This window comes from Myotis davidii, unplaced genomic scaffold, assembly GCF_000327345.1.
Source record: "Myotis davidii unplaced genomic scaffold, ASM32734v1 scaffold189, whole genome shotgun sequence".
In the NCBI taxonomy this organism is placed as follows: Eukaryota; Metazoa; Chordata; class Mammalia; order Chiroptera; family Vespertilionidae; genus Myotis; species Myotis davidii.
The window spans coordinates 6,632,950-6,643,825 of NW_006383017.1; the positions used below are offsets into that span (position 1 = coordinate 6,632,950).

Sequence of the window (10,876 nt, forward strand, 5' to 3'; positions counted from 1 at the left end):
GGTTAGGAGTGAGCAGGGGAGAATTTAATGCTCCACACTGCTGAATTGTTCATATTTTTCCAAAGAGCATGAATTGACTTGTAATTTTAAAAAGCTCTCAAGCCCTAGCTAACTTGGCTCAGCGGATAGAGCATCAACCTGTGGACTGAAGGGTCCTGGGTTCGATTCCAGTCAAGGGCACATGCCCGGGTTGTGGGCTCGATTCCCAGTAAGGGGTGTGCAGGAGGCAGCCAACCAATGATTTCCTCTCATCATTGATGTTTCTTTCTCTCCCTCCCTCTGCCTTCCTCTCTGAAATCAAATCAATAAAAACATATTGAAATAAATAATTTTTAAAAATTGAGGAATAGCATACCTACAGCAAAGTTTATCATCTTAAAAACAATGCTCGGTGAAATTTAGGAAATGTGTATGTAGCCATGTACCCCAAGCTAGATCAAGATAGAGAGCTGACAGGTGACGTTCCCACAGGAGGTCCCCAGCTCCCACCTGGGGCCGACTCAGGCAGGCGGGCTCCTGAGCCTGTGTCTGAGCCTCCGTGGCACACATATCACAGTCCCTCTTCCAGAGGTTTCTGGCGTACTGTGTCTTCCTGTTGATGTGGCTGGCGCGGAAGCAGAGAGCACCCGGTTAGGAAACGTCTCATCCCACAAGCAAATGCCAGTCGGGCCAAGTCCCGGGATTAGAACCGAGCAGACAGGTGCCCGAGGTCCTGAGCATCTCGTGTCACGTGCAGGTCGGCGGAGGGAGGAAAACGGGCTCCGTGTGACAGCTGTACGCACCCCGCCTCGTGCGGTGAGATTTACGGACATTGTACCTTAAAATCTTCAACCAATGCCAGGAGGTAGGCCCTGTTTCCATTTATATTTTAGGGACTAAAAACAGTGAATGTCTGAGCAGTGAAGCAACAACTCGCCTAACATAACTTAGCTAGTGAACAGTGCAGAGGCTGCTTCCAAACCCCAGACTCTATTATAGAGTTCAGGGAATCACCTGTGGGGTGAACTGCTTTCATTCAACAAGAAATAGATAACAGAAGTATTAAGAAATGAGATTAAAATGGAGGTGTGACTTGTCTATAACATATAAAGCCAAAACGGCCGTGTGGCTGTCCACGACAGAGTTCACCCCAATGATGAAGTTAAAAAGACTCTAACAACATCTGTCAACTATTTGCCACAACAGCCATGGAGTCAGGACTAAAAGTATAGGCCAAAATGCACAAGCCAGAGAGACTCCCAGGCAGCTAACCTAAGCCAATGGGGTGTGTTCAAAGTGACAAAGATCCAGGATGATCCCAAAACTAATAAGGCCATGGCAAAACACACATACATACACATGTACACATACATACATACACGTGAATACACAGGTGTTTTTTGCCATGGTCTTATTCAGTATCTGCCTATGTACATACATACATATTCTCTAAATACACAGAAGCATAAATGTATTTAGATTTTTTCTTCATGAAAATCACACTTCACTAGACGTTTGGGAACATATCAGTAATATGGTGATTTAGAATCAAAATTCTTTTTAAAGCCAGGATTTCTTTTCCAAAGGCAGGCTTGTCAAATAGGGTGGATAGACTAATTACCCTTGGTTTTTATTGTAGGGCTGCTTGTTTATTTCCTGATTCTTGTAGCCAATTTCATGCTAAGATAGAGTCTAACATTACCGGGCATTGGATTTAAGAAGACACAGGAGGAAAAGTGCACAGTAAGAAAACAAACTGCCGCTCAACCACGCCTCTGCCTCAGGCTGTGGTGCCTGTTCCTTTTCATACACAAGTTCCTGAGGGAGAACTCACAGGGAGCCCCACACAGGCAACCCCACTGCATAGTGCAAGAAAGATGATCTGCCGGCACACAAAGGAATTCTGTTTTATGAAGGTCAGAGATTTTCCTTTCTGATGCCCCAAGTCACCAATCCTCTTGATAGGAAAAGAGGTGGTGATAGGAGTAATGCCCAAGGACACTTGCTATATTGAACTTGGGATTTTTCATAGTAAGATGCCGCGCATGTTATGATCTGGCATTGTTGCCTCATGTTCTTATCACCGGGTTTCATACAAATGACCCATCTAGCTCCTAGGGTAGCAGGAGGGACAGAGCTCGCCAGGTGTTCTGGTCAAGGCAGGCAGGATTACGACAGAACATTTATATGGTGTTTGTTTCTTTCAAAGGATCTTTTCTTAGCTATCTCTCGTCTTTCTCAGAGAAAATGACATAAAGCAGATTCATTCAATGTTTAATCACTTGGGTTTCCTTTACTTTCTTGGGTGTCATCCTACTAACTGATGGGTTGGACGGGAAGGAGAGTGCACGCCCACTGCTAGAGAATGGTGCACAGTAAAGCCGTCACGATGCGGGCGGGAGAGTCTTAGAAACGAAAACCAGGAGCCACGTGTATGGTCCTCAGGCTGGGGAGAGGCAAGAGGCAACAGGACCTTGCAGGTTAGGCTAGTTCTCAGTTTCCTTCTTAATCTTGGCAACATTTCATATATTATTAAGATGTGTTTGATCCTTTTAGAAAGTCTGAATGAATTAGCAAGTAATTACTGAGCAGTTCAGACTTGGGCAGGGCAAAGAGTGGGCAAACAGGTCCTCTCCTGAAATGGCCCTCCTCACTTGGTCTAGTGAATGGTTGCTTGTCTGAGATTCATTCATTCATTCATTCATTCATTCAAGTAATACGAAGTGCCTGCCCTACACCAGGTCTGTCGAGCCTTGGCAGTGTAGTGGCAAACAAAAGACACAGCACTGGCCCTCATGACTCTTATAATTTGTTGTCTTCAGATTTGCTGAATATTTTCTCATTCATTAAAATAGACATATTTTCACTATAAAATCATGTTATTATCATTATTTAGTTTATACCGTATAATGATGGCAAACTCTGTTCAGCATAAATGTACGTGACGACAGAGGGTACAAGCTATAGTGCGGATTAGTGGACACTTACTCTACATAGTAGACACCATAGACAGGGTCTTCAATCTTTTCCCAACCGGCAGGCAGTTCTGAAAAATAAAAGAACATTTAGAGAGAGAAGAGCATATTCTTAAAGAGCCTAGGGATTGTCAACAAGTTAGGCAAAAAGAAGTTCATAAAAGTACCTTAAGGCCAATTAAAACTGTGTATCCTAAAAGAAAAGCCAGTATTATTTTTATTTTATCAGTGCATTTTTTTCTACATGAAGAACAATTATTTACTGGTATTTTGCACAAGCAAATGAAATGTAATAAAATGCAGTCCCAGGTGCCTTCATTCTAAACCAACTATTAAATTAGACTTTAATAAAAATGTAGTTAAAATTTGCCCAGTTCCTATCTTAAATATTTATCGTTTTCTCGTTTTATTTCTAGACTACCTAACATGAAAGCAACATTAGATAAAAATGTGTTACTTTTCAGGCTCTTTTCATCGTGCTGTTTTTCACTTCCTGGAATAAGGTAAGATGTACATCTTATTTTCTCCTCGTTCCTAATAAAAAGGCTACCAAATAGACATGCCCACAGTGAGCTGTTTCTGAAATGCATGCGCCCATCCCTCACTACTCTACCTGGGCCGGCCTATTTCACCAGCAGTTTGCCTACGAAAGCAGAAACAGTTCTCACTAGCCTACAGTTCCTTCAAATGTGGTGGTAAATGGCATCGGGGGGTCCACACACAGGGGTGGGCAAAAGTAGGCCGACAAGTTGTTCGCATGGAGGACACGCAGGTTATGGCTATCACTATGGCTTTATTAAGTCAAAAGAACGTCACATGCAGCCGTGAGCCCACTTTGCCCAGCCCCGGGGGAGTGCCTTTCTGAAAATTCGACGGTGCTCTACTGGACTTGACTTTGTAAGTTTCAGATCAAAGGCTGGCACTTTATTAACTAGGTCACAGTGAGGGCTGTCACACCAATCGAGTGCGAGAAAGCCCACTGCACCAGAAAGGCTGACGAGGTGAAAAAAGCGACTAAGGTTGTGTTCTGTGTCATTAAACAAAGCCTAGGCGGAGAACAATTACTCGACTTAATTTGAAAGCCACCTGATACACACATGGGTACACAGCTGAGGCAAGCTTGTATAATACAGGGCTCCAAAGCGAGTCATCATTCCTAGAAGTAGCCATTAAATAAACCCACTTAAGTGGGATTTACAAACACTGAATATATTTTGAAATGCTAGATTTTTTAAAATGCATGGGATCACGTGACCATTATTTTTAAATAGTGACCGTTTCATCAGGGCTTACATATGCCACCAACGGTTCCATGCTGAAGTGGGTCCTGAGCGTGCACTCAAACACACAGATTAATTGCTTCAAGTTCACGTCTTCCTCAAATGTGGCTGCACATCAAGACACATTAATTTCATGGTTTCTGCTCCACAGTGTGTTTGCAAACAAAAAGACAAGGTTCCCCCCTCCCTGCCCCCTTTCTTCTCATTTAAAAACACACAGTGAGCAGGTTTTAAAGAAGTCTTTGAATTTCTTTAAAAACATTCAAGGATGTAAGCTACTAAAAGGCTAGACAGGTCCAATTTACAGACGTTGATAAAACTTGGCATTTTTTATGGGCAGAGCTTGTGGACTAATGCAAATCACATGCTGGGGAAATGGTTTCCCTTACAACACTGGAAATTACCATTTAAATTAAAAAGAACCGGGAAGATATTTCCAAGGAGTTGGGAAATCAAAGATTAAAAAAATGCAAATTGGTGCACAGTCTTGTATTTGTGCAGGCATGGGGCAGGGGAATGGGTGAGTGGGAGAGGGCCACATTATGTTTAATGGGCCAACTTTCTTTTCAGAATCTAGAACCTTAAATATTTGGCCCTATTATCTTCAGATAAAATAGGGAAAACATTAAGAATTCAATTCATCCCATCATTAATTTCTCAAACATTCAGTGAGTGCCTGCTGTCTGCCGGAGTGTGCTAGGCACCCGGACACAGGTCACTACGAGTGCCCCATCTGAGCGGACAGTTCAAACGCTGCAGGTACGTGCTCTGGGGGGGTCGGAGAGTTCAAGGGAAGGGCCACTCTGCCTGCCTTGCCACCCAGTCAACAGAGGATGAGGTCGCTCAACTAGGATGTCTGGACATTTGCAAATCTAAACACAGCTTCTAGGACAGATGAGCAAACTGTAAAAATGTTCTAGTTTTTCAAGTAAAACTCATTCAAAAAAGAAAAGATAGGTTTTGATTTCTCACTTCCAAGGTGGTGATTAGTTTAATAATAGGAATTAGTCCCCCCTACTGCTTAAAATAGAAATGGATCATCGATTTAAAAAAGGAAGATGTTTGTCCTCAAATTTGCCAATTTGGCTCTAAAAAACTGAAAATAGCATAAAATATTGAAGTTCAGAAAAAATGGCATCATCCGACCGGACTGCACAGCCTGTGCCGAGATTTCGGGCACCAGGACCCACGGGGGCTGCCCAGCCCTGGATGAACCGGGCTCCCCCGCGGAGAGCTGGACCTGGTCTAGTTAGTCAACATCCTGGGAGCAGATCTTTTCCTGGAGTGACCTCAAAGGCCACGGCAGATTAAATGAGGGTGTTTGTAAAACACTTTGCACAGCACCAGCTGGCACACGAGGAACGGACAGCTTTTACGGCCTGCTTGCTTGCTGCTCCGCCTCTGAAAACCTCATGTTGTACTAATTGCCATCACAGAAGCAAATACAAAGCAGTCGAATGTTCTAAGTTCTTTTCTAAGGGATTCGTCAGCACACAGACAGAAAGTCATGTTCATACTCAGAGATACATTTCAAAGCTGTGACTTAGTTTGCGTTGGAGGAGACCTCCTCTCTACTCTCCTAGCTGCATTCAGCACACGGATACCCCGTGATTCCAAAAGGTTTGCAAGTGCTTTTCAATTCTGGGGAGATGTTATTACAGAGGATGTGCCCCATTCTGCAAACCAAACGTGCATCATGAAGCTAATGACCCGATCACACAACACAGTTCAGAAATGACAACTCTATCATCAAAGGATGTGTCCAACCCGTGCCAACAACCCCGCCTCAGAGGCAGATTTCAGAGCGGGTGTCCTGGTCGCACTGGAATTGCATTGTTCACCGGAAACCTGACAGTTGCTATTGTTTAAGATTAGGTTCCTCTTGTTTAAAAAAAAAATGGTAATGGCTTGTCAATAGAATCTGGAGTGAATGCAAAAAAAACTGTGTGTGTATGTGTGTGTATGTGTGCGTGTGTGTGTGTGTATGTACACTAAGGCCATTGAAGTGAACACATATAGGCAAAAATCAGGAGCCCTATTCCCATTACACCTTCAAGGACACATTTGGGCCATTTCTATAGTACACATGTTCGTCTCCTGTTCCATATTAAAGAAGTACCATAAGGAAGTACTGAAAAGTCCATAAGAGGGACTTAGGTAATCCTATATAATAAAAGAGGTAATATGTAAATTGACCCTCATGCCCTCACAGGCGATTAGGCTGGCATGGGGGGCACTGAGGGGCAACTAGGCCAGCAAGGGGGCAGTTAGGGGTGACCAGGGCCAACAGGTGGGGCAGTAAGGGGTGACCAGGTAGGCAGGCAGGTGAGTGATTGGGTGACCAGGTAGGCAGGCAGGTGAGTGATTAGAAGCCAGCAGTCCAGGATTGTGAGAGGGATGTTTGATTGCTGGTTTAGGCCTGATCCCTGGGATCGGGCCTAAACCAGCAATCGGACATCCCCCAAGGGATCCTGGATTGGAGAGGGTGTAGCCTGATCTGACCTGAGACAGTTACTCCACTTCCAAACCACCACCCAGGACTGTGGTCAGGACCATGAGAAGGGACACTATGCAGCCACTAAAACTTCTTTGTTAGAGTCTGTGAACGGATAGGGAAATTCCCACCATGTTACAGTTACGTGGGGAAAAAATACCTCTTTCCTAAAAATGTCAATGTTCGAACTTGCATAGAAGCAAAGAAATGTGTGCCCTGCACTTGCTCATATTATGTCCACCAGCTATGCAGACAGTGGCCACTCACACCTATTAGCTGGGCAGCAAGAGTGGCTGGAATTGTTTCATCAAGTGAGTAAGGCACTCATTTTATGTCCAGAAAACCTAGTTCTGCCTCTTTCAATTATTTTACCTAACATCACCGGACTGATAAATTTAAAAAAAAATAAAATTAGTTTTATATTGTTCTATTACACAGGTTGAATCTCAAGTTATTTCTACCACCATGACTACAAAGGAAACTTATTAATCATGTTTAAAATAGATCTATAAATGGTTATCGACCATCACTGGCATATCCATCAATTACAAGAGAATATGTCCAAACATTAAGAAAAACAGAGCTAAATTCTAGTATATCATAACTCTGGTCTTTATCTATCAAACAAAATCAAATAATATTCTGTATGAAATATTCATTATTTTCCGTTAAGGCAATCTTTAAATGCTAGGCTGGTTCAATGATCTCAGGACAGTTCCTTTCACATTGATGTTATACAATTTTCTATTTTAAAAATATACTATGGTCAATTCTCAACCAGCCGAGGCTTCTTGTGCAGTTTAGCTGAACTGGAGCTTTGGTGTCGATCCTCCCATGAAGGGAGCAGATGGCATGCAAGCTGATATAAACAACATTGAACAGGTAACTGAGCAGGGAACAGTGTTCATGCAGTCCGGTAGCAAAGAAGGGTAACAGAGTTTGGCATTTTCCGCTAATGTGAATAACTTCTAAAATATCACAGCTGGGGTAGTCTAGACTTGATTTACATAGATACATACACCCTAAGAAAATGGGCCACATTCACCACAGGTACAAAAGTGTGGCCATGACTTAATGACAATACAATACTGACGACAGTAGCTATTCAGCTAATACTCACTGATAAACTGTATTAGTGTTGCTCTTGTAATGATCCTTGAATTAGTCTGATAGGTTTTTATTTGTTTTGCTTTGCTTTTTTGGGATTATCCACCAAACAAATAAAAAACGAGGCTGAGAAAGGTTACATGAGGGAGTTCAAGGGGCGTGGCAAGCCTCTAGCCCTCTGTTTTTTCTTAATCCTCAGGCACAAGAAAACCCAGCACCCACTGCGAGCTCTTCCTCTCTGTAGATGTAACTGATTACAGCTCGCATGCTCTGCAGTCAGACATGTGGGCTGTAAGACTGACCCCTGGTGGGTGAACTGGAATGGAAATCCTAGTAGGAGAATGCAAACTAAAGAACCCGGGCGCGTAAGCCATTCGCTGGCGACAAAGCCGTCGCAGGGCGTCATGCAGCAGCCGCAGCTGCGGGTTTACCTAGTTCACTGTCCAGCTCCTCCGTGTGGACACCTTCTTCTCCAAAGGAATAGCAGGAATAGAAAACAATTCAGACACCAAGGAAGAAACTCCCCTCAGACAACAGCAGCAAACACACTCCGTGACTTGGTCCTTACCTGCATCGTGGCTAATAAACGGGAGACCTACCTCAGTGGAAATCACCAGACGGCAAGGGCTGATACTGAGCGTAATTATATGGCTCATTTCCTTCCATTGCAAAATGGAGCTTGATTGGTCGTTAAAGATGAAAATACCTTTGTGGTTTCAACGCTCTTAAGCGAAAAGTCCTTATTACTGACCAACTGTGCTGTTAGACCTGTCCATAGGGGTCCTTTAATCCTCCAGTAACTCTCTCATCAGCGAGGCAACTACACACACAACTGCAGCAACACTTAACTTCCCTGCGACACTGCTGCCTGAGGGGCGGCGGGCACACACTGAGCATGCAGACGGGACAACGAGGGGTTAGAAAGATGGATTACGTCACGATGATGCACATTAGGGAGGAAGCAAAGCTTGAAGGCTGCCCTGAAGGAGGCAGTTTATGTTACATGAGTTTTCTAAGTCAGAGAGCTCGGAAATATTAGAATGAGAATATTCTCAATAATTTCTGTGAGCAACGCAAGTGAAGGTGCCTTCCATTCTTGGACCGCCCCACCCCCCTCTTGCTGTCAGCCAAACATTTTATTACCTGCGGTGAGAACACAGGACAGCACACACATTTCATACATAAAGTCCCTCTGGCGCCCGAGCGGGGGCTCTCTCTCCACAGTGAGCCCCCAAACCAGGGAGCACGCTGCTTTCACTGGTGCAATTGGCTCAGTGCCGTGTGGTTTGGGCACATGAGAGGGACTAACCATTTCTCAAATCGATTGCTGACTTATAACCCACATGGCCCTAAGCACCTTATGCACTTTTTATTTAAAGACTATACAACTGCCAACAATATGTTTTGATGCTGGCATTGTTTCTCAAAGAGGGAATATGATTTACGTAAAACTTTCATGAGCATGCCCATTTGGATATTATTTAATAATATCTTTGGGGGCATTCATTTATTGCTTCAATAATGATTTAATGAGACCGACTCTGTGCCAGTCACTATGCCAGGTGACAGAGGGGCAAAGCGAGCACAATCACCCCCATCCTTCCGGAGGGGGAGACAAGCCCACGCTCACGCAAATAAAGATGAAAGGAAAACTGGGACAAGTCCTCCATGTAAGACATGGAATAAAGCGACCTAATCGCATCTGTGGGCAAGGTCACGGGAACGCACTCTGAGCGGTACTCTGGATACACAACGTTTAACAAAAACACTTAGAGTGAAAAATGATTAGAATTGAGGTTCCCTGAGAGCAGGGCTTTTTGTTTATCACGTTCACTGATCCATCTGAAGTTCCTAGGATGCACCTGACAGACAGAAGGCACTCAATGAATAGATGTGAAATGTCAGTGTTCTGTGAGGGGACTCCACATCTAACCAGCATGCAGCATGTCCACAAAGACTCGAAAGAAATATGGAAACAATATTGTGACCCACAATGTTAGTCTGCTTTGTGTTAGGACATACACAGTACAAGGCAGCGTTGTTACCTGGCAGCAGACAATGCAAGTATAGGAACCTGTATTAGTCACGGTGCTATAATCTGGTTATATATTTACCAGTATACTGTTAGTGTACACAGGCACGTAGGCATACATACAATTTCTGCTAGAAAAAGAATATGTGAATTCTAGCGTTGAGGGATAATTACTAAACTAAGTGCTTTTGGTCTGAATACATACTTGTTCCAAAGCAAATAACATTAACACCCATGATAAGAAACCTAAGAATTAAAACTTACTAGACTTGGTAACAAAACCATTCAGTAATTTTAGTCAATACTTTTACTGCATGAACACTTTTTTTCTCAGTACAAACTATTGGAGTTCTCTACAACCTCTGAACTTATGTTCACAGGCATTTTCACACATTCCCAGTGTAATTATGATGGATACTGACATGAAAGACCCTATGGTAACACGGGTGCCTGAAGTGACTTCAGAATTGTCAGGCTTCAAATAAAGTTTAAATTTTGTTCCATGACATTTGACGGTTGAATGTATACTATGTCCTGATCTTTGAAAATCCGTCACCTCTGTATTATATGTCACACTGAACGTGTGAATAGTCAGGATAGTCCATTAGCCCTTGCACATGCGAAATACTGCAGCAACCACACCTGCTCCATTCCTTCTTCAGGAACGGACTCAGCAAGCAAATAAAATGGGCATTTCAGTCAGGTCTTCTCAGCCAAAAGATGTGTATTTCTACTTGAAGCCAATCAGATAAATATGAACATGCACATCTACGTTCATGCCATGTCATCTGTAGCCCATGAGCAGTGGAAGTGTCCTAGAGGACATGCTAGTCTAATAGGTTGTACTTCACTGCTTACCTTTTCAGACACGCGTATACATAACAATTCTGCCTCACAGCACACATTACTAAAGGTTCACTATCTTACAGTAAGATAATTATACTAATTCAATAATGACACTAATTCAAATGCCAGCAATGAATAATGAGTAGCAAAGCAAACTCTTTCC

General features: G+C 43.2%; 1 protein-coding gene across 1 annotated transcript in view; it reads right to left on the reverse strand.

Annotated features, from left to right (window-relative positions):
• MAGI1 (membrane associated guanylate kinase, WW and PDZ domain containing 1) overlaps positions 1-10,876 on the reverse strand; it is a 537,690-nt gene that overhangs the window by 71,799 nt on the left and 455,015 nt on the right. The window contains exons 8-9 of the mRNA XM_015558214.1: positions 8,267-8,305; positions 2,968-3,025 (exon numbers count right to left, since the gene is read on the reverse strand). Of these exons, the coding sequence (XP_015413700.1) occupies positions 2,968-3,025; positions 8,267-8,305 (97 nt within the window). The remainder of the gene's footprint in view (positions 1-2,967; positions 3,026-8,266; positions 8,306-10,876) is intronic.